Source organism: Rhinopithecus bieti, unplaced genomic scaffold (genome assembly GCF_001698545.2).
Source record: "Rhinopithecus bieti isolate Rb0 unplaced genomic scaffold, ASM169854v2 scaffold_20150, whole genome shotgun sequence".
NCBI lineage: Eukaryota > Metazoa > Chordata > Mammalia > Primates > Cercopithecidae > Rhinopithecus > Rhinopithecus bieti.
In genome coordinates this window covers 578,670-601,736 of record NW_016810565.1, presented here as the reverse complement: position 1 = coordinate 601,736, position 23,067 = coordinate 578,670, and the positions used below count along the sequence as shown (strand labels likewise).

Below are 23,067 nucleotides of genomic sequence, written 5' to 3'. Positions count from 1 at the left end.
TAAAACCTTCATGCAATATTGTTTCTTGGTTCCATTAATCAAGAAACAACTGATTAGATCTTTTTATTTCCTTTAACACATATTGAACAGTGTCAAGGCATGAAGCAAGAATGTTGGAAATATATAATACATAATTATATAATTAATATACATGTAATATAATATCCATCTTACATTAGCATGTATCTATTATGTATACTATGTAATTACCAGTGGTACCTATTATTTTATACTTATTTTATTCTTCATTAGCCCAGGAAGAAAGAAGGTATTGTCTCCATTACAAGTAAAGGAAACAGAGTCTGGGAGGGCAGTAACTTGCTTGAGGCCACACATTAGTGGTCAGATGCAGAGTCAAGAGTCTTTCTACAGTGAGAATTGCAGCGTTCTTGCAACAGATCTTGTATTTCTTAATGTGAAGAAGTATTGTGTCTTTTTTACTTACCGTGGTGTATTACTTCTTAAAACTCTTCTAGAATTAAATGAATCCTAGTTTTGATCAAATGTAACCGAAAGTTTTCCTATCCTCCATCTCCTACTTTTCTGGTGTGTTTTCTCTTGGGCAGCTGGACGATGGGGTTGGCATGGTGGGAAGCTGGCACACGGTTCGAGTCCCAGGAAGTGAAAATGAGCTCCATTTAGCTGAGCTGGAGCCATCTAGTCTTTATGAAGTCTTGATGGTAGCAAGAAGCGCAGCAGGTGAAGGCCAACCTGCCATGCTTACCTTCCGAACCAGCAAAGGTGAGTGAGGGCTTCCTTTGGAGGAACGAGCTGGCTGCCCTGATGTCAATTTACCAGTAAGAATTCTTTTTTTTTTTTTGAGATGGAGTCTTGCTTTGTCGCCCAGGCTGGAGTGCAATAGTGCGATCTCAGTTCACTGCAACCTCCGCCTCCCTGGTTCAAGCAATTCTCCTGCCTCAGCCTCCCGAGTAGCTGGGACTACAGGCACCCACCACCAGGCCTGGCTATTTTTTTGTATTTTTAGTAGAGACGGAGTTTCACAGTGTTAGCCAGGATGGTCTTGATCTCCTGACTTCGTGATCCGCCCGCCTCAGCCTCCCAAAGTGCTGGGATTACAGGCGTGAGCCACCGCGCCCAACCAGAATTCTTTTGGATAGTAGAAATTCCTATATATAAATACACTAAACGACCCTATTATACCCTCCCCCTTCCATTTTGGGGTCACGTTTAGGTGCTTGTATTGTCCTGTTCCATCGAATATTCCACAGATGTTTTTGAAAGCTTATGTTACATAAGGCAGTGAGGATAGATGACATAGGGAAAATGAAGATGGTCAAGATGAGATCCATCCCGACAGAGCTTATACTTCGATGAGAAATCTAAGATGTGTAACTTAATACCAACTACAAGACAGTATTCAGTTCAGCTAATATTTATTGAATGCCTTTTATGTGTCAGGCAAGAAGCAAAATAGGCAAAACTTGTGGCCTCATAGAGCTTACATTCTAGTTGAGAGAGACTTATATGTAAGTTGTAAGTACATTAGAAGGTGTTAACAGATACAAGTTAGGGGTGGATATAGGAAGTATATGGGGTAGGAGTTAACAGTTTAAGCAGGCGGCCAGAAAAGTCCTCAACGAGCAGTCGACATCAGAGCAGAGACATGAAGGAGGGGAAGTAGAAAGCCACGTGTCTCTCTAGAGAAAGAACATTCCCAGCAGAGATAGCAAGTGCCAGGGCCCAGGGTGGGGTGTGCGTGTTGTTCACTAGGAGCACGAGGGGGCCACTGTGATGGGAGCAACGTGGGTGAGGAGGCTGTAGGGAACAACGGGGTGTCCACATCACACAGCACACCATCCACCTTGGGAGGACTTTGTCTTTACCTCTGAGTGAGCTGGGAAGAGCTGGAGCATTTGAACTGACTGGAGTCTGGATAGAGTGGAGGTGGGCAGGAGTGTAGGCAAAGAGACTAGCATATGCCAAGTACCACAGGAGATTTCCAAGGACAGTGCTGGGGAAGCACAAAGGAAGGATATTTTTGTCTGCGGGGCAGCTTGTGAGGGAATCCTTGATAAAAAAAGATGCCATCGTGGCTTGGCTGTAAATGAACAAAGAGACGTCAGTGGGTAGAGAAGGGAACTGGTTGGAAGAGTATTTTAGTATGGCACTGGAACGGAAAGGAGATATGAAGATTGAGAAGAAACCAGCTAGTGGCTTTTGAAAAAGACCCTTTCAAATAATTACTAAGTCTGGCCAGAAAAATAACAAGTACTTTCTATGTTAAATGTATCTTGAGTTAATTTTCATATTCAGTCATTAGGTGTTCATAGAGTCTGGCTTGTAAATACTGAGTAATCTTGCATTTCAGTTTTTAACAAATCACGCAGTTTCACTTTGTGCCTCTTGAAAGATTAAAACGATGTGACACTTGTCCTTAGAAAACTTAGCAGAAGCTCTTTAATGGTGAGTTTTATGGCTTAGAATTAAGAAATATATACAGTAAAAGAAAATGGACGAATAGTTTGAACCCCTAGTCATTTGGCTTTTTCACCTGTTTTTTGGCTACGTAAAGTTAGAATGAAGAAAGGCATATTTTAGCTTTACTTTAAAGATACTGGAAAAAGACAAAGTAAGTTTTGGTCAGTTCCTCAGATCAGCTAAGTATTTATGAAGCAGGTCTTACATGTAGATGGTGTGGCAGATCAGTTCATAGATTTATAACCACATACCAGGTAAGTTTCACAGTGCTTTTTTTCCCCACTTCTCATACATATAAGCTCATGTTACTGTATATGATTTTTTACCTTTCTAGAAAAAACAGCATCATCAAAAAACACCCAGGCATCCTCTCCACCCGTGGGCATCCCTAAGTATCCTGTTGTTTCAGAGGCTGCAAACAACAATTTTGGAGTGGTACTTACAGATTCCTCTAGGCACAGTGGAGGTAAAAAGAATAATATTTTATTGTTTCTTTACAAATATAACTGACCTGCTTCAGATTTTGGGAGGTAGGGTGGAATAGGGTGTTTATTTTCATATCTTACCATACAGGTCTCTTAGGTTCTATTTCAGCTATCTTAATGTCCTGTATTTAAACTTTGGCATCTCAGTGTCATGATTAGTACTTAACTTCATTAACTTTGACTCAAAATGTTCTGGTACTAAGTTTTAGAACTCAAGAAAGGAGTTTTGTGGCTAGGCACTGTGAGAGACTGAGGTGGGCAGATCACTTGAGACCAGGAGTTTGAGACTAGCCTGGGCAACATAGAGGGAGACCCTGTCTCTACTAAAAATTCAAAAAAATTAGCCAGTTGTGGTGGCACACACCTGTAGTCCCGGCTACTCAGGAGGCCAACGTGGGAGGATCACTTGAGCCTGGGAGGAAGATGTTGCAGTGAGCTGAGATCACACCCCTGCACTCCAGCCTGGATGACAGAGTGAGACCCGGTCTCAAAAAAAAAAAAAACAAAAAAACAAAAAAAGGGGTTTTCTGTGTCTTCTCTGGTAAGAGAAGGAAATTTTTATTTTGAACTCTGAAAATCTCACTTTTTATATGTGTGTGACTCATCAAAATATATAGTGGTACCTGTGATAAGTTGTTTTACTGAAGGATTACATGTTACATTCCCCCTTTCTTTTCGTTCTTTTTGCAATATCTATATCTTACGGGTTTTTTTTTTTTTTTTTTTGTTTGAGCGGATCTGCGCTGCCGCCCAGGTGCGAGTGCGGTGGCAGATCTCGCTCACTGCAAGCTCCGCCTCCTGGGTTACGCCATTTCCTGGCCAGGCCTCCCCGAGAGTGGGGACTACATCGCCGCCACCTCGCCCGGCTAGTTTTTTAGTTTAGTAGAGACGGGGTTTCACCGTGTGAGCCAGATGTCTCGATCTCCTGACCTCTGTCCGCCGTCTCGGCCTCCCAAAGTGCTGGAGTACAGGCTTGAGCCACCGCGCCCCGGCCAATCTTACGGTTTTAAAGGCTCTTGGCTGTATAATTTTCAAAAGACTTTTTTAGTATTTAAATTTCGCACTTACATGAGCTCTACACTTACAGCCAGGTGTGCTTTTTGTGATTGTTCTAAAACATCAGGACATCTAGGGAAGACTTAAAATTTCATTGCTAAGCTCTAAGAATTTTCAGACTTGACTTCCATATTTTTACCATTTTCCATGAATTGATCTCAGACAAAAGCAGGTTGTAACACTTTGAACTCCCTCCGGAGCACCTCTGTGTCTTCAGTATCATGAATCTCTTCTACTTGAGTGCTCTCATCTCTGAGGCACCTTTCAGCTACCTTAAGCAGATTATATATATAAGAGTATTAATTTCATGTGAATAAAAGTAACGTCTGAAAAACAAAAACCTTGCCATTTATTTTACACATCCTCTGGCAGATACTATATGAAATGCTGAACAGCAAAGATAAAATAATCCTTGCCTTCAAGAAGTTTACAATGTAGGCCTAGCACGGCGGTGCACAGTGGCTCATGCCTGTAATGCTAGTGCTTTGGGAGGCTGAGGCGGGAGGATCGCTTGAGTCCAGGAGTTTGAGAACCGCTTGGGCAACATAGTGAGACCCGGTCTCTACAAAAAATTTATAAAGTAGCCATGTGTGATGGGGTGCACCTGTAGTCCTAGCTACTCAGAAGGCTGAGGCAGGAAGATCGCTTGAGCCCAGGAATTTGAGGCTGCAGTGAGCTATGATTGTTCCACTGCACTCCAGCCTGGGTGATAGAGTGAGATCCTGTTTCAATTTTTTTAAAAAAATTACAGTGTAGTGGATGATATAGATAGCTAAACCCATAACAATATGTGGATAATGTAGACAAACTAGTAACGATTTTGATTGATTATGCTTGATACCCTTCGTGTTACGGGTTCACAAGAGAAATATCTAAGTCAGTCACTCAATGTAGACAAGGGTGAGTAGGTAAGAGAGGCTTCTCTGCATCGTAAGCTAAGCTTCAAAGGGCAAAGACGATACAGATAGATGAAACAGGAAAGGAGTTTCTACCAAAGACATCTTGTGCAATAGACAACTGGCTGACATGTTCTATTTTGTTTAGAGATTGGGAGGTTAGAGATTTTATTTAGTGTGACTGGTTGCTGTGGGGAATGATGCTATAGTGGGCAGGTAGGTAGGTGCCTTGTGTGATACACTTCAAAGTTGAATCTTTCCTTGAAAGCTATAATGAACCCTTACGGATTTTAGAGAAGGAGAAGGGAGGAATAGCAAAAGAAAAGGCTAGAGAGATAATAAGGCGAGTGACAGTGTGGATGGAGGAGGGAGGACCTGTATGAGAGATTAGGGGAATGGAATCCACTCTGAATGAGAAGGAGAAAGATGATGGATTGGGTGTGGGCGCCAGAAGACCATTTACCAAGATAAGTAATAAGAGTTTTTAGGTGAAGATTATGGATTCAGTTTTGGAAATCATGAGTTTGGAATTGTCCAAGAAGAGATAACCATAAGAAATGATTTATTTAATATTCATAACAACCTAATGAGGAACAGATTTCCATATCTGTTTTACAGATTAGGAAAGTGACACATGAGGAGGTTATGCAGAATGCCTCAGATCATCCAGAAAGTGGATATTCAAGTCCATGCTATTCAAGTCCATGTCTAACTCCAAGTGCCGTCTTTCTTTTATACCTTGTTAACAGTCACATGCTATTTCTTTTAGATATTGAAGATATTCTTTTCTGTAGAGACATTGTCCCCAATAACTTTATTTTTCCTGTTTGATCTGTGGTGTTTGGTGAATTTTGATTTCAGACGAGTCAACATAAGGAAGTCGTTCGGTTTTCTAGTATTAAAAAAGAGTCACTAACCATTCTATTCATTCTGTTTTCATTGCTTTCTACCTTGAAAGGAATACAGTAAGTATCACTCAGCATTGCCTGCTTTGAATATAGTCCTCTTTTATCCCTTAAGCAATTTGTTTTTTAAAATGCTACAGTTTTCTCCATACAAATACCACATTGAACTTTATTTTTTTCTCTCATGTATTTGTATGGTGGGTTGAAGACATGTTGAGGTGGAAGGGTGTTGCTCGGTTGAGGAGCATGGCATAGGCTAGAGGTGGGGCTCCCTATTGGCTTTCCCAAAGTAACTACTGCCACTGTGGCCCAGAGTTGGCCCTCCACGTTCCAGCTCTAGAAACTTGATTGGCAGCATGCCGGAAGATGACTGGTTTCTTGAAAACCAGCTCATGTCTACACAATTCACAGATGATCAAGGCAAACCAGAATGGCAATTACAAGTTTACAATGTCACTGTCATACAGACTGGATTATTTCTATCCGCATTCTTTCCTTGTAGGAACCCAGTGGGAAGCCAGTTACAACCACAAGATTGCTTGTTGTGTTGGTCTGTTTGTGTTGCTATAAAGGAATACCGGAGGCTGGGTAATTTATAAAGAAAAGAGGTTTATTTGGCTCATGGTTCTGAAGGCTATGTAAGCATGGCACCAGCATCACTTGGCTTCCGGTGAGGCCTCAGGTTACAGTCATGGTGGGAAGTGGAGCGAGAGCAGGCACATCACATAGTGGGAACGGGAGCAAGAGAGACGCCACATGCTTTTAAATCACCAGCTCTCCTGTGAATCAACAGAGTGAAAACTCGCCTCCTACCATGTAGGGGAGGGCACCAGGCCATCATGAGGGAACTGCCCCCATGACACAAACACCTCCCACCGGGCCCCACCTCCAACACTGAGGATCACTTTTCAACAGGAGATTTGAAGGGAATAAGTATCCAAGCCATATCCCTTGGTCATCGAGAAGAGTTAGATACATGGTTTCAGTGGCTGATGAGCTTATTCCTCATGTTTTCACCTCCTGCAGGGTCTAGACCATCTACTTTGTGTGTCAGGGCATCCCCTTTCCTCGGCAGTGCCAAGTGAAAACTGCTAGACCCTAGCTCCCTGACCCCCCTTTCTACATGTTCACGTGGATCACGTTTTCTGCTAGCACTTTGATTTAACGACATATCCTGTCTTCCTGTATTCATACTGAGCAGCATTCTCTCTCCCCTTTATTAACAGTATTGATTTTATCTCGTTTGCCAACTTGTAGTCTGTATTTTGGAGTAACCTTCCTATAGCCATGAGGTGTATTAAGATAATATGGAATAGTAATAGTATTAGAATTAGTAGGTTGCTGAATGCATTTTGTGTAGCTTGGATAGATGCAGAAAAACATATAAATAAGATAACACATAATTGTGAAAGTTTATTATAAATTTTAACCACAGTCAAACTTGAAGCATCACATAGTACTTACATATTATTTTAGCCATGAATCCGAATAGCATGGCCAAAATGATCGTACTTGTTAGCTTTCAGTTTTTCAGAGCTAATTATCAAATTTGTAGATTATTTTACTTTCTCTTTCATTTCCTGTATTCCCATTAGCTTTTCACAGAGGAGGGAAAGATAGCTGTAAATGTTATAAACTCTGGCAAAAAGTTTGGTGAAGAACGTTTAATAAGAGGAAGTCTGGGACTTATCCTTTTCATTTATCTATGTAATTCTTACCTCTGACATGGTGGGTTATTGAAATGAACGTTTCCGTGTTTAGTTCCAGAGGCACCAGATCGGCCTACCATCTCCACTGCGTCAGAGACGTCGGTCTATGTCACTTGGATTCCTCGGGCAAATGGGGGTTCTCCAATCACTGCCTTCAAAGTCGAATATAAACGGATGAGGACCAGCGATTGGCTGGTGGCAGCTGAAGACATCCCTCCTTCCAAACTTTCAGTGGAAGTTCGTAGTTTAGAACCAGGTAGTAATATTCAAACATTTCCTTTTACCATCGGTGTGAACTTTAGATACATACATTTATATATTTTGAGATGGGGTCTCACTCTGTTGGCCCAGGCTGGGGTGCAGTGGCATAATCATGGCTTACCTCAGCCTCCCAAGTAGCTGAGAATACAGGCACTCACCACCGTGCCTGGCTCATTTTTGTTTTTTTTGTACAGACAGGGTTTTGCCATGTTGCCCAGGCTGATCTTGAACTCCTGTGCTCATGCAATTTGCCACCCTCGGTCTCCTGCTAAAATGCCAGGATTGCAGGCATGAGTCATAGCACCTGGCAGATGGAAATTTTTAGTAGTCTTATATTTTTTTCTGATTGTTAAAGTATTCATGCTTATTGTATAAAAATGTGTAAATAAAGAAAATATAAAGAAGAGAATAAGTCATCTAAAATCCACCCATTCAGAGATAATCATTGTTTATATTTTGTTGTATTTTTTCGTAGCCTTTTGTCTCTCTCTCTCTTTTTTTTTTTTGCGACGGAGCCTTGCTCTGTCGCCCAGGCTGGAGTGCAATGGCACGATCTCGGCTCATTGCAACCTCCACCTCCCATGTTCAGGTGATTCTCCTGCCTCAGCCTCCCGAGTAGCTGGGATTACAGGCGCCTGCCACTACGCCCAGCTAATTTTTGTATTTTTAGTAGAGATGGGGTGTCACTGTGCTAGTCAGGCTGGTCTCGAACTCCTGACCTCAGGTGATCTGCCCGCCTCAGCCTCCCAAAGTGCTGCGATTATAGGCATGAGCCACCGCAGCATCATGCCATAAATATTGTTTTGTTATCCCATGTTCCCCATATTTTATCATATATGTTTTCCTGTATCATTAAAAATTCTTCACAAACTCAACTTTTAGTAGAGATTTACCTTTCGTATAAATAAATATACCATAATCCACTTAACTATTCTTTATTTCTGAGCTTTAGAGTATTTCTGTTTATTGGGAGTTAGAAATACTGTGGTGTACATCTTATATGTGTGTGTGTTTTGCTATGACTGAATACTTTGAGAGGAAAATTGCTTGTTATTTGACGAAAATTACTTGATCTGCTGAATTTCAGCACGGTTGTAATACTCAGTGCTTCGTGTTATGGACATGAGTCAGTGATGAACATGTGTTTGTTCTTTAAGTTTTGTTTCAGCAGAGGAACCCTCCCCTCCCCACAAGAATCTTGAGGCTATATGAGAGAAATTAAACCATAAAAGACGAAAAGCATAAATCAACTTTCTGTACTTTCATTTGTTTAGGTTTCATGGCAATTTTTTTCTGGATTTTTAAATGTACGTTAGCAGCAAATGCCTATGGCTATTAAAACAAGCACCATGCGCAGCATAGGGTCATGTAGGTATAGTTGGGAGAAGCATCAGTTTTAAATGTAGGTGAAGCTAAGAAACATTCCATAGATTGAAAACACTGTCTTCAGAAGCTCAGTAATTATTTTTGAGCTATCGGGAAACTTGCTTTAGGATTTTAATTTATTCTTTAGGTTCAGATTTTCAGAAATTCACAGTCCTCAGCATTTTTTTAAGTTCTTAATATCTAATTCAAATAATTCCTTCTCCAGTAGTTAAATCTGCTCCCTCTTACCCTGTTAACAGTGAAGCCAGAGTGACATCTGCGGCCGCCCACACAGTGCCTCTTTATGAGTGTATTCACCGGATTAAACCATGCTTCAGGTGTTTCTTTTAAAGTGAAAAGAACCTAGTTTTGGGGACAGGTAGTTCAACTAGCACTGTCATTGACGGGTAGGACTTAGAACAGGATGGTGAAAAGAGCACATGTCCTCTTTCCTATTCTCTACCTGCTTCTTCCCTGAGATGTCATTCATGTTTTGCAACCCTCTTTCTTGGTGACTCCTAAGAAGGTCTTGGGATCTTGAACACAATGCATGGAGCAGCCACTCCCAGTTGATTGAAATTGTCAATTGGGTTGACATCTATTTACCGTACGGGCTTTAGATACTTTATAGATAGGTACTTAAGCACAGTTGCCATATTTTGACTATTCTGCCTTTCGTTGTCTTATTACAGCTTTTCTTAGTTATGTTTTGTTGTTGTTGTTGTTTGTTTGTTTTTGTTTTCCCTCAAAGGTTCAACATACAAATTTAGGGTCATTGCCATCAACCATTATGGTGAGAGTTTTCGGAGTTCAGCATCTCGCCCTTATCAGGTGGCTGGGTTCCCCAGTCGCTTTTCCAACCGTCCGGTAACTGGACCCCACATTGCGTACACAGAGGCTGTCAGCGATACTCAGATCATGCTAAAGTGGACGGTCAGTAAACATCTTCTGGAATGAGATCTTCTGGTTTGGTCATGTTAACAGTCAATTTAATATTCTCATGACAATACAGTAAACAGCAAATTTTGAACTTTAATTGAGGGGACATGCAAGGGCACCAATATTTGTCTAAATAAGAGCACATATTTTGAGGAGGGGCAGGGTTAAAAGGAAAATTGTTTCCTCAGCTCTTATCCAAATGTTGTTAACTTAATTGCCATCGTGATTTATTCATTTTGAACCAAATGTGCTTTTATGCTTTTGAACCCAGGAAAATGTACTGCCTTATTTCTGTTTAACTTTGCAATAAGCTAAATGCTTTTAATACCTTTGAAGTAAATTAAAATGGCCATTATTGGTATGTTTGCAAAACGAAACTAGAAAAATGTGACCAAGTAGATAAAGAAACCTTAATGAATGAGAAAGTTATATTTGTTTTTCTCTTTGACAAGTCTTTGCTTCTATTTTTTAGTACATTCCATCAAGTAACAACAACACTCCCATTCAAGGATTTTACATCTATTACCGACCAACAGATAGTGACAATGACAGTGATTACAAGAGGGATGTTGTAGAAGGTAAGTCCACCTGGCCTACTGGAGTCCCTGTAAAGGCGCTTTGGAGAAAGAAGGTTTATGAATATAAAATGCATCATCCCAAGTTAAGACAGTACAAAGTGGAATGGTGTATGTGTTATTGCTGTTGAATTTGTCCCAAAGAAAGCCACCTTTTCCCATTTAATATATGCAGCACCTTATATTTTGGTTGCAGAAACTTGTACAAACATTTGGGGGAAATATGATTAATCAGTAGTAGTTCATCTGAAAGAACATTTTGATTTCTATTTCATTTAAATGAACAGTGACCTGAGTTTAAAAATCCATTGCAATGTTTAGCTACTTTTAAAAAATAATATCTCACTCATTTTCACTGGAGTCTGTCCTAGAAAGATCAAGTCTTAAGCGTCTTGCTCGCTTGTAGAGATGCTGAGAAATTGGAATGCATGTAGAAAAGAAAGAAAACAGCTAAGAAGATGGTGAAGGGTGTTGAAACTGCTTTTTTAACTGCGTTTAAATAGAATCTACAATTTTGCCTATGGCCTGAAGGCTCCACCTGACCTGGCTGGCCCCTGTCTACACCACGTCTCTTGCACCTCCCCCTTTCTGGCCCTTCTTTCAGTTTCCTTGTGTGCACTGAGACATTTTTGCCTCAGGACCTTGGCACAGGGTAGTTCCTGTTGCCTTTACCTAGTTGTATGCACAGAAAAATTGTCCCACTTTTCAAAATGTTTGACAGTCAAGTTATGGGGAGTCGGATCTTCCCCGTAACTTCCTCTCAGGTAACTTCCTCTCATTTACATGAGAAGGTACCTTGCTGTAGTTTCTAACCATACCCTTTATGTTTATTTCATAGCAGTTATCAAAGTTTAAGTACATGGTTTGTGTGTGTGTGTGTGTGTATTTGAAACTGTTTGCTTAAAGTCTGTCTCCTCTACTAGATGTTAACTCCCTGGTGAGCACGGGACCTTTTCTCCCACTGCTATGTCTCCAGAGCCTACAATGGTGAGGTGGCCAGTATTGAATTAATGTATGGGCCGGGCGCGGTGGCTCAAGCCTGTAATCCCAGCACTTTGGGAGGCCGAGGCGGGAGGATCAAGAGGTCAGGAGATCGAGACCATCCTGGGTAACACAGTGAAACCCTGTCTCTACTAAAAATACAAAAAATTAGCTGGGCGTGGTGGCGGCGCCTGTGGTCCCAGTACTCGGAGGCTGAGGCGGGAGAATGGCAGGAACCCGGGAGGCAGAGCTTGCAGTGAGCCGAGATCGTGCCACTGCACTCCAGCCTGGGCGACACAGCCAGACTCCGTCTCAAAAAAAAAAAAAAAAAAAAAAGAATTAATGTATGAATGGAGTCCAAAAAGAACAAGGGAATGTCGAACAATATTCAGGTTGAAAAAGTCTAGCAGAAGCAACCTGATCGCTGCCTTCAAGTATTTAAGGACTGTTATGTGGAAGAGGAGCTGAGTCAGTTGGGGGAGGGGAAGTTGCAAGAAAGCAGTGTAAGAAAGAACTTTCTAACATAGCATTCCTAACATAGGTTCCCGCACAAAGTCGTCAACTCCTTAATGCTGGAAGTGCTCAGCAGAAGCTGAATGCCCACTTCTCAGTGATATCTTGGAAGGGATTCTTGATATTGGAGGAAGTCTTCTTCCAAGTTCTTTTTTTCACTTCAAGATTCTGATTCTTTGAAATAAGAAATGTCCTAGTGAATTATGTCAGAAAATTGCCATAGGCCAAGGTTGTTTTCCATATGACTTCTTGACATCAAATACTGCATATAGTTTGTGTTCTAATAAATCACTTTAACTATGCTGGATCACATTTCTTAAAATATTGTAGCAGTCCTTTTCATATTTATCCAGTGGAATGACTTTGTACTATAATGAGAAATTTATGATCCAATTCTTAATGCTTGGCACATAGTAGGTGCTCAGTAAATATTTTTTGAATGAGGGAATGATTGTTTCTTTTCTGCCATAACTTTTAGTGGCAAAACTATTCTGTGCTCTTAGGACTCACCATAGTAGCTGTCTCACAGGAAAGAAGAGCCTGGAAGGGGCGAGCCTGGAAGGGGCATGAGGGGATGTTTGGGGTGGGGGCTTTCCTGTGTTCTCTTTGTTGAGTTAGGTATGGGTGCCATGGGCATGTCCAGTTTGTGAACATTCATTGAGCGGTACAGTTATGTGGACTTTTCTGTATGCATACTTTACATCAGTAAAAAGGCTATTTTAAAAAAGAAAAGGAAGGGTAATATTTAGGTTGGTGCAAAAGTAAAAAGTAATTGCGGTCTTTGCCATTACTTTTAATGACAAAGACTGCAATTACTTTTGCACCAACCTAATAGTGATTGTTCTCCATTTTGGGCCTGTCTAGGTCTTCCTTTTATTTCATTGACTTTAGGGCAGTGGGGATGTCAGAATTTTATTTTTAAAATTTTTTGACAGAGGCTAAACATTTGCCATAAAATAGTTCTAAATAAAATGAGTATCTGTCTCTGTCTCTCTGTTTTTCTCTCTCTCATCATCACCCTTCTTGGTTCTATGTTCTAGAAATATTCACTAATAAACAGTTTTAAAACTATATTCTCTAGTCAAATCTTTGAGCTTTTACAAACTTCTGAAATATGCATATTGAGCATGGAACTTGGAAATTATTTAAAGAAGCTTTTATATCTAGTAGTGTCTGCAAATGTGAGTTTTGCCTTAGGTTCACAGAGCACTTGTTTATAAATGTAATATACTGAGCAGTTAGATGTTTAAGTGGACTTCACTATGCTGTATAATTTGCTTATTCTATATTTTCAAGTTTATGCATTTGAAATTCTTTTTGTGGCAGTTGGAAACTATTGGTGTGTTCTCCAAAAAGCAGGAACAAAAGTATTCATCCTTTGTACTTAAAGTTTTTTTTTTTTTAAGTTTTAGATTACTTCTGTGAATTGACCCAACATTTAAACTTTTGAAAACAAAATTAAAAGTCAAATTGTAAAAAAATACAGTAAGAGAAGGACAATTAAGCTATCCTGTTTTCTGAATTAGATTCCACATGTAGATAAACTATAAATGTTTCCAGCACACCAGTGTTTTGGTGTTGAATATTTTTAACTTTTAAAGTTAAGTCAATTCCAAATAAAGTATCAGTCATTCTGATCTTTAAGTCTGTGCTTTGGTTTCTCTCTGAGGTAAATCCTTACGTTTTCTAAAATATCCTTTGGGAAAATAATTGTCTGTTAATCCAAGGATATGTACTGGTTGGTCGGTTTTAAACCTAATGATGTACTTAGTTGTCTTATTCATCAATGGTCAGTAAAATTCTTTCTCTTTGCTGATATTTCCTGTAATTTTAGCCAGTGGAAGAATAACTATACCAATGGAATATTAATCTAACAAGACATGTATCATTTTAACGATTTTTCTCTTATTAGTAACATATCCAAAGCCTAGTTTAATTCCATTTTTATGAACACTATGAAAGGAAAACTTCAAATCTATTGTAGTAATTATTCAAGAGAATGTTTGTAGTGTAGGTGAGTGTAGGGCCAGGTTGGGAAAGACCCAAGGCTAGAGAAAAAAAGAAGTTTTTTGGAAAGCCTTTGGATTTTAGAGGCAGATCTATTCCATTTTCAACCAGTTTTGAGTCAGTATGTTTTGGGGATCCTTTTTACATTTGTAAATGGGGCATAGAACTCCTCACTTTTGAGCCTTTCAGAGACGATCCTAAAACAAGCAGATTTTCTTCCTTGGAAACCATGGGTCTGTACAAGTGAAAGGTGTTGTACTGTTGACCTGGAAAGAGGCTTGTACTTCCAGATTGAAATATTTTTGTCTGTGTTGAGTTAGAAAGGAGTCTGGTGATATTGGTCCTGTCAGCCAAGTAGATTTAACTTGCATGTGTGGTTTTGTTTTGCTTTTTTTCTCCCCCTTTAATTAATTCTTAAATCAGTCGGGGGTATGCTTGAGTTTCTAAGAAACAGTGGAGACAGTCTGAAGAGATATTTCTACAAGGGATTAAGGGTGCTTGAAGAGTTAATTTAATCTGGCAAAAGTGTCCCTGCTTATGAAAGATTGTCACTGGTCCATGGAAGTCAAAATGAAGAGTGATTTCTACTGGAGTGTTCAGTTTAGGAGTGTTTCTAAATGAAATGTTGGCTGTGTGCCACGGATAACAGAATCATTCTATTAGAGATACTTGTGTGGTTTGGAGATCTTGACTCAAAGCAGGAGTAGGTGGTGGCTAAGAGTTTCTCATAGTAGATTTTGCTTTTTGATGATTCTCAGCAGTTTATTCAGGCATTTGGTCATATGTCAGTTCATGTTGCATCCATGACAATGGAATTGAGAGCTTTGCTCGGGCCATTCTTGTAACTGGTCAGTTGCTCTGGGTAGTGCACCATTTGCTGGTTCCCAATGTACTGTTGCTTTTTGGTGCAGGAACATAGCGGATTGAGTTGCTGGGTTAAGATGGGGATGAAAGGACTTGAGGTTTCTTTCCTATGCATAAAATTAACATGTATTTTATGAAAGACTCCCCACTAATTATTTTTAGTGAAACAAGTATTATTGCCAACACACAGATATAGTTTTAAGTCAGCTTATCACTTCTCTTTACCTTTTTTTCATGTCATGTAGTAGAAATGCTGTTTATCTGTGGTGCATTAGTCAGATACTTACTGTTAAGGACATTTTTATTGCACAAACTACTAGATGGTGGTGGATGCTGCTCCAGCCTCATCCTGAAAACATTAACTAATTATACTGATACTATCATTTAGGCTGTATGATGTGTAAAGCCTTTTATTTTTCCTTTTAGGTTCAAAGCAGTGGCACATGATTGGCCACCTGCAGCCAGAAACCTCCTATGACATTAAAATGCAATGCTTCAACGAAGGAGGAGAAAGTGAATTTAGCAATGTGATGATCTGCGAGACTAAAGGTGGGAGGAGTTTTGCTTTTTCCCTGGACAGTGATAGAATTCCAACCCTGGATTACTGCTTCTGACTATCGATATATTCTGGCTTTTGTTTTGTTTTGAGACACGGTCCCACTCTGTCGCCCAGGCTAGAGTGCAGTGGTACAATCTCAGCTTGCTGCAACCTCCGCCTCCTGGGTTCAAGCGATTCTCCTGCCTCAGCCTACCAAGTAGCTGGGACTGCAGGTGCGCACCACCACGCCCAGCTAATTTTTATAATTTTAGTAGAGATGGGGTTTCACCATGTTGGCCAAGCTGGTCTCGAACTCCTGGCCTCAGGTGATCCACCCACCTGGGCTTCCCAAACTGCTGGGATTACAGGCATGAGCCACCACACCCAGCCATGACTATTGATATATTTGCCTAAGGAAATTTCTGCTTTGGACCATTTTCTAGGTGCATACACTTACACTGTCCAAACAAATGGGCTCGAATACTTGTCTAAAAAATAGTTTACATAATCATTAATCCTGCTCATTAATTTCTGTGTGACTCTTAAGTAAATCACCTCCCTTCCCTTTTCTTTATTTTTATTTTATTTTATGTTTTTTAGAGACGGCGTCTCACTGTGTTGCCCAGGCTGGTCATGAACCCTTCCTTTTTTCTTTACAAAGATGATAGAAATATTTGTTGACTACTTTCTAGATTGCTGTGAAAATGAGAATACTAACAAAAGCTTAAGAATATTAAGAAGTGCAACATATGTTTAAAGTGGTTTCTTGGGTGACAGATAATGTAACTTCTATCTACTTGTTTAATTAAGTGTAGTAAAGTTTAGAATTAGCAGTTGCTAATTCTAAATTGAACATTCTCAACTCTGCCTGCATAGGTAGATTCACTGTCAAGAGTGTTGCTATCTTTAAGAAGAGAAGACACCATAGGGGAATAATAGAAATAGCTCATGTAGATGTTTACGAGCAAAAACACTCTTGTCCACAGTCTCAGTTAATCTTCACAACAACTTTGAGGATACTGTCAACTGCAAGGAACACAAAAATCTCCTCTCAGTAGGCTTCAACAGTGAGGAAATGTGTTATCCCAAAAATAAGCAGCCCAGAAGTAGGTAACTAATTCCAAGGTTGTTTAATTCAGGAGGCTGAGGCAGGAGAATCGCTTGAGCCTGGAAGATAGAGGTGGCAGTGAGCCAAGATCGGGCCACTGCACTCCAGTTTGGGCAAGAGAGTGAGACCTTGTCTCAAAAAATAAAAATGTTCATTGTTTTCTGTCTTTCCTGTTTGCCATGTTCCCGTTGCCAGCTTGACCCTAAGACTAGCACTGCTGTTAGCTCGCCACAGTTCTGGGCATCACCTTTAAGGTGTTATAATGTTTGACAGTGTTTGTTTTCAAGAACAAGGAAGATTTCCCCCAAAGGCCTCTACTAGATCTTCCCACAAGTCTCATTAGTCACAATTCAGCCACACACTGCCCCCAAACCATCGACCAGACTTATCCCAGAGTTCTGTGGGGTTGCGGTAGACACCCAAACAAAATTGGAGCTCTGATAACTTGGTAAAGAAGGCTGTTGAGTGAGCTGGGCAGCCATCAGTGCCTCTACAGGTGATCTTATTATTCCTTTTTAAAAATGAGGACATGAAAAGTAGATTTTAAAAAATGAGGAAATGGAGGCTCCAAAAGATTGAATGATAAGCCAAGGCTTAGTTCTAGCTTTTAAATTCTAAATCATGTGTGTCTCTGCTGCAATACTCACATCTTAAGTCCACACTTAAACATATATCCACATAGCTTTAGACTTACCTTGAATTTCATTTGTTTAGCATATATTTGAGTGCCTTTTTGTACCAGACACTGTGATGTGTTCGTGGGATACTTGGAGTAAAGTTGAATAAAAATGAAATTTATCATCTCTGTCCCCAGGACATTTAAGAATCTAGCCAGATGAAACATAAAACATTGTAACTGTTATTTATAGTAGTATAATAGTATAGCTGTGATTACAATAGTATGCCTCATTTTCTGACATCAGTAGGGAATGAGAAGGTTCTACCTACAGACTTTCAGATCAGTGAAAAACAAAAAACTTCTTTGAAATGTTAACTATTCATGTTGAATGACTTTTAGGTAATTATATATTACATAATTCCCAGCCTGTTTAGATGGAAGATCTCATGTATACTTCAACCTTTAAAAAATGCCTCTAGGTTCTTGTGAACAATGATGGTTTTATGTTGAGTAATTGAGGAAGGTTTTCAGGGATGACAGAGGCGCTGAAGGCTGGCTGTTTCCCTTCCCACTGAAGATCAGAGACTGCTGCGATGTTTCTTTTAGTTCTTTGGTTTCTCTCTCTGTTTTTCATCTCACCTTTCTTATTTCAGGCTGTTAGCTGTCTCTTCCTATCAGTGTTAATGGATCTCACTCACCCTTCAATGCAAGCCATCTGTCCTCAGTTTCTAACTTTAGCAAGGGGTTGGAAACCAGATCATGAAGCTTGATAGAGTTACAAATGAATTAAGAATAAATAAAGAGTGATTAAACCTGACCGACTTCCCTATGAGTAATCATGATCTTTAATATATGATATGGAACATCCATTGTGCCTCAGAAACTCTTTTGTTTTCTTTAGGGTCGGCCAGGACATAGAATTGTATAATCTAACATACCACCTCAAGTAGAAATTTCCTTTAGCATCTCTGCCAAGTATTCATCCAGCTTTCAATAAGAGAGAACACCTTCTCTTGAAAGATGACTTCTTTTCTCATTCCCAGCTCTGTTTGGTGTGGTTGATGCTGCTAGAAAATTGAACCCCAATTTAATGTCGTTTGTTGAATAGATTTTTTTTTTTTTTTTGAGATGGAGTCACCCAGGCTGGAGTGCAGTGGCGTGATCTCGGCTCACTGCAATCTCTGTCTCCTGGGTTCAGGTGATTCTCCTGCCTCAGCCTCCCGAGTAGCTGGGACTACAGGCACGTGCTACCAAGCCTGGTTAATTTTTTGTATTATTAGGAGAGACAGGGTTTCACCGTGTTAGCCAGGATGGTCTCGATCTCCTGACCTCATTATCTGCCCAGCTCCGCCTCCCAAAGTGCTGGGATTACAGGCATGAGCCACTGCGCCCAGCCAAGTAGATTTTTATTTTTTATTTTTTTCCTGGTTTTTCCTTTTTTTTTTTATTATACTTTAAGTTCTAGGGTACGTGTGCACAATGTGCAAGTTTGTTACATATGTGTACATGTGCCATGTTGGTGTGCTGCACCCATTAACTCATCATTTACATTAGGTATTTCACCTAATGCTATCCCTCCCCCATACCCCCACCTCATGACAAGCCCGTGTGTGATGTTCCCCGCCCTGTGTCCAAGGGTTCTCATTGTTCAATTCCCACCTGTGAGTGAGAACATGCGGTGTTTGGTTTTGCTCAGAATGATGGTTTCCAGCTTCATCCATGATGCTACAAAGGACATGAACTCATCCTTTTTTATGGCTGCATAGTATTCCATGGTGTATATGTGCCACATTTTCTTAATCCAGTCTGTCATTGATGGACATTTGGGTTGGTTCCAAGTCTTTGCTATTGTGAATAGTACCACAATAAACATACGTGTGCATGTGTCTTTATAGTAGCATGCTTTATAATCCTTTGGATATATACTCAGTAATGGGATTGCTGGGTCAAATGGTATTTCTGTTTCTAGATCCTTGAGGAATTGCCACACTGTCTTCCACAATGGTTGAACCAGTTTACACTCCCACCAACAGTGTAAAAGTGTTCCTATTTCTCCACATTCTCTCCAGCACCTGTTGTTTCCTGACTTTTTAATGCTCACCATTGTAACTGGTGTGAGATGGTGTCTCACTGTGGTTTTGATTTGCATTTCTCTAATGAGCAGTGTGATGATGAGCATTTTTTCTCATCTGTGTCTGTTTAGCTGAGTAGATTTTTAAAAAGCTGCTTTGCTTCTGTGGTTTGTTGGCACCGTAACAGGAAATTCAGTATAATAACCAATAATAACAGCAGAACCGATTGACCACCACCCTGAGCCAGGCTCTAAGTGCTTTCCATGGCTTAATTCGTTTACCCTTCATTACCACTAGATAATTGATAAAGCTCTTATTAATATCCCCGTTTCAAAATGTAAAAACTGGCTGGGCACAGTGGCTTATGCCTGTAATCCTAGCACTTTGAGAGGCCAAAGTGGGTAGACCACTTGAGGTCAGGAGTTTGAGACCACCCTGGCCAATATGGTGAAAACTTGTCTCTATTAAAAATATAAAAAAAATCCAGGTGTGGTGGCATGTGCCTGTAATCCCAGCTACCTGGGAGGCTGAGGCGGGAGAATCGCTAGAACCTGGGAGACAGAGGCTGCCGTGAGCCGAGATCATGCCATTGCACTCCAGCCTGGGCAACAGGGCGAGACTTTGTCTCAAAAAAAAAAAAATAAAAAATAAATAAAAACTGAGGTTTTGGAGGTAAAAGTCATACAGCTAATGATAGGTGGAGGTGAGGTATGAACATAGGCTGTGTGCTTCCGGAGACTGGCTGCCAACCACTTTGCTCTGCTGCTTTTCTGTGACATGTAGAGACTTAAGACCATACGATTTGGGGATGAGAGAATGAGGTTTGAGTCCCACCTGTTATTAGTTTTTGTTATTGCTATTACCCAGAATACTGATGAACCGGGTAAGAGCACTGCACCTACATGGGCTCCAAAGGCTTTGTTTTGGGAATGCTTAATACTGTGTGTGAGATTTTGGAATGTCATTGTTCTAGTAACCCAAAGCCATAATTTCTGTTATTGGTAGTGATTTTTATATACATGGTAGAAGCATAAAATACGTAATTCTGAGTCTTGTTTAGCTCAAAATATATCTGACAGAAAGGAGTTTGTGTTCCATCCATAAGTGGAAATACTTTTTTTTTTCTTTGAGATGGAGTCTCGCTCTGTCGCCCAGGTTGGAGTGCAGTGGCACGATCTTGGCTCACTGCAACTTCTGCCTCCCGGTTTCAAGCAGTTCTCCTGCCTCAGCCTCCCCAGTAGCTGGGATTACAGGCACCCGCAGCCATGCCCGGCTAATTTTTGTATTTTTAGTAGACACAGGGTTTCACCGTGTTGCTCAGGCCGGTCGTGAACTCCTGAGCTCAGACAGTTGCTCGCCTCGGCCTCCCAAAGTGCTGGGATTACAGGCGTGAGCCACCGTGCCCGGCCTAAGTGGTAACACTTTCATTTCAACTATTTGGGAGTCTTCTCCAAGTACAGTTAAGCAGATAATCATATAGCAGTTTGGATTAGACCAAGTGCATATGTTTCTCTGCTCTTAGGATTTCTCTAAAGTTTGTGGACTAAAACTTTGGCACGTCAGGTTTTTAAACTTTGGAGCCCTCTTTGTGACTCACTGGTGGTCAGATCATCTCAGTAACAAGAGTAAACAGACTGGCTTGCATTCCTAACCAGACCGCCTTCAGAGAGTAAACCATTGCATGGAGTCTGTATTCACTCTGACATCATGTTTTCCTTCATATCTCAACTAGTGAAACGTGTTCCTGGAGCTTCTGAATATCCTGTCAAAGACTTGAGTACCCCTCCAAATTCTTCGGGAAGTGGAGGAAATGTGGGGCCTGCAACCGGCCCTGCCAGAAGCAGTGACATGTTATATCTGATCGTTGGCTGTGTGCTGGGCGTCATGGTCCTCATTCTGATGGTTTTCATTGCAATGTGCCTGTGGAAGAATCGCCAGCAGAATACCATACAAAGTAAGTCACTCATAAGTATTTCCTTCTCTTTTTCTAAAGATGGGTGAACAAATATTGTCAGAATAAATATTGATTTCTAACACTGGTGTGTATTAGTGTCATGGTATGAAGCACATGAGATACTCTTCATTCAGAGGAGATGACTTTAAAACTGTCCTAGCTGTCAGCCAGAGTAAGTGGAGCATCAAATTAAATTGCCCAGCAGACATAAACACCAAAGCCAAAACTAAGCAGGTCTCTAAGTAAATAGCTGACTTATTGCTGGGAAACTCCAGCTTTGTTGGACCACCAAAGAGGAGCCTGAGCTCTGGAATTGCTGTAGGAACACCTTTACACTGGTACAGAGCTTGCCAACAGGGAATAGAAAAGCCATGATGGAAAACAGGTAGTGAAAACTTCTCTAAGTCACTGTCCCTGAGTGACACGTAACCAATGAGGATAATGCAGCCCTATTTCTGTGCCTGATGGACTCAAGACTGCTCCAGCGTGGCATCCTCTTCCTGGAGTGTATCTAGGAATACATGTGTTTGAACGTCGGCGATGGCTCTGCTTTGAAATAACAGTGAAATAACCTAGAACCCCCTTTCTCTTTTCTCTTCCTTCAGTTCTCTTCACCTCACTCTCCTACTTTTTGTATTATCTCAGCTATTACAAAATAGGATCATCAAATCAAGCAGAGAGTTTAGTCTTTGGTGGGAGGAAGTTTTTTGATTTTCCCTTTGGCTCCAGAATAAGGAAATGAAAGAAAAGTGAGGGACGACCCCAGCAGGCACTTCCAGTGGCTGTTAGCCAGTTCTCACGCATGCTCCCCTTTTAGTTACCGGTTCCGGGGGAAGAAAGTACTCTGTATTGAATGGTACCGTCCAAGAGATAGGGGGAGAGATGGTGGCTGCATCAGGCTGAAAGGGATGGTGATCATTTGATGTTCTAAGTGGTTTTAATGCCATTGCCTTTAACTGTGTGAGTGCATGTTGAATCATTAAAAGAGAAATATTAATCTGGTCATCTGAGCTGTATTAATCGGATTAAAGTCATCCTACTTTGTGATCTGATATGTTTAAAAATGGATTCTCATGATGGTGTTCATTCAGTCATTTATTCAAAAGATAATCATTGTCTTCTGTATACCAGGCACTGTTCTGGACAGTGGAGATGTAATGGTAAATAAAATAAACACCACGTCTGCCCTCTCAAAGTTTATAGTTTAGTGGAGACCACAAGCAGGTGTACGGAGATGACACACCTGGGCAAGAGTGCACAGTAATGTGGGCAGCTAAGGAAAGGAGGGACACCTAATCCAGGCTTGGCGAGCTCTCCTGCCTTCGAAGATTTTATCCAAGCTCCAACAACAAATCCTGTACAGTTTGGACACTTTAGTTTCTAAGAGATATTTTACTTTTTCTACGTATATCTGGTAGATGTGCCTCTGGAAATCAGAGTTTTGAGACAGTCATTTATATGCTTTTAATAGAAGAAAATCGAAGGCCAGGCGCAGTGGCCCACGCCTGTAATCATAGCACTTTGGGAGGCCAAGGCGGGCGGATCACGAGGTCAGGAGATCGAGACCAGCCTGGCTAGCACAGTGAAACCCTGTCTCTACTAAAAATACAAAAAATTAGCTGGGCATGGTGGCACGTGCCAGCTACTCGGGAGGCTGAAACAGGAGAATTGCTTGAACCCGGGAGGCAGAGGTTGCAGTGAGCCAAGATCATGCCATTGCACTCCAGCCTGGGCAACAAAAGCGAAACTCCATCTCAAAAAAAAAAAAAAAGGCCGGGCGC

At 40.8% G+C, this 23,067-nt stretch overlaps 1 protein-coding gene across 3 annotated transcripts in view; it reads left to right on the top strand.

Annotated features, from left to right (window-relative positions):
• Positions 1 to 23,067, top strand: part of CDON (cell adhesion associated, oncogene regulated) — a 108,336-nt gene that overhangs the window by 60,673 nt on the left and 24,596 nt on the right. For all 3 annotated transcript variants that reach the window (XM_017892319.1, XM_017892316.1, XM_017892317.1), the window contains exons 10-16: positions 567 to 741; positions 2,774 to 2,905; positions 7,543 to 7,746; positions 9,868 to 10,049; positions 10,528 to 10,633; positions 15,422 to 15,544; positions 21,065 to 21,286. In XM_017892319.1, coding sequence (XP_017747808.1) covers positions 567 to 741; positions 2,774 to 2,905; positions 7,543 to 7,746; positions 9,868 to 10,049; positions 10,528 to 10,633; positions 15,422 to 15,544; positions 21,065 to 21,286 — 1,144 coding nt within the window. The remainder of the gene's footprint in view (positions 1 to 566; positions 742 to 2,773; positions 2,906 to 7,542; positions 7,747 to 9,867; positions 10,050 to 10,527; positions 10,634 to 15,421; positions 15,545 to 21,064; positions 21,287 to 23,067) is intronic.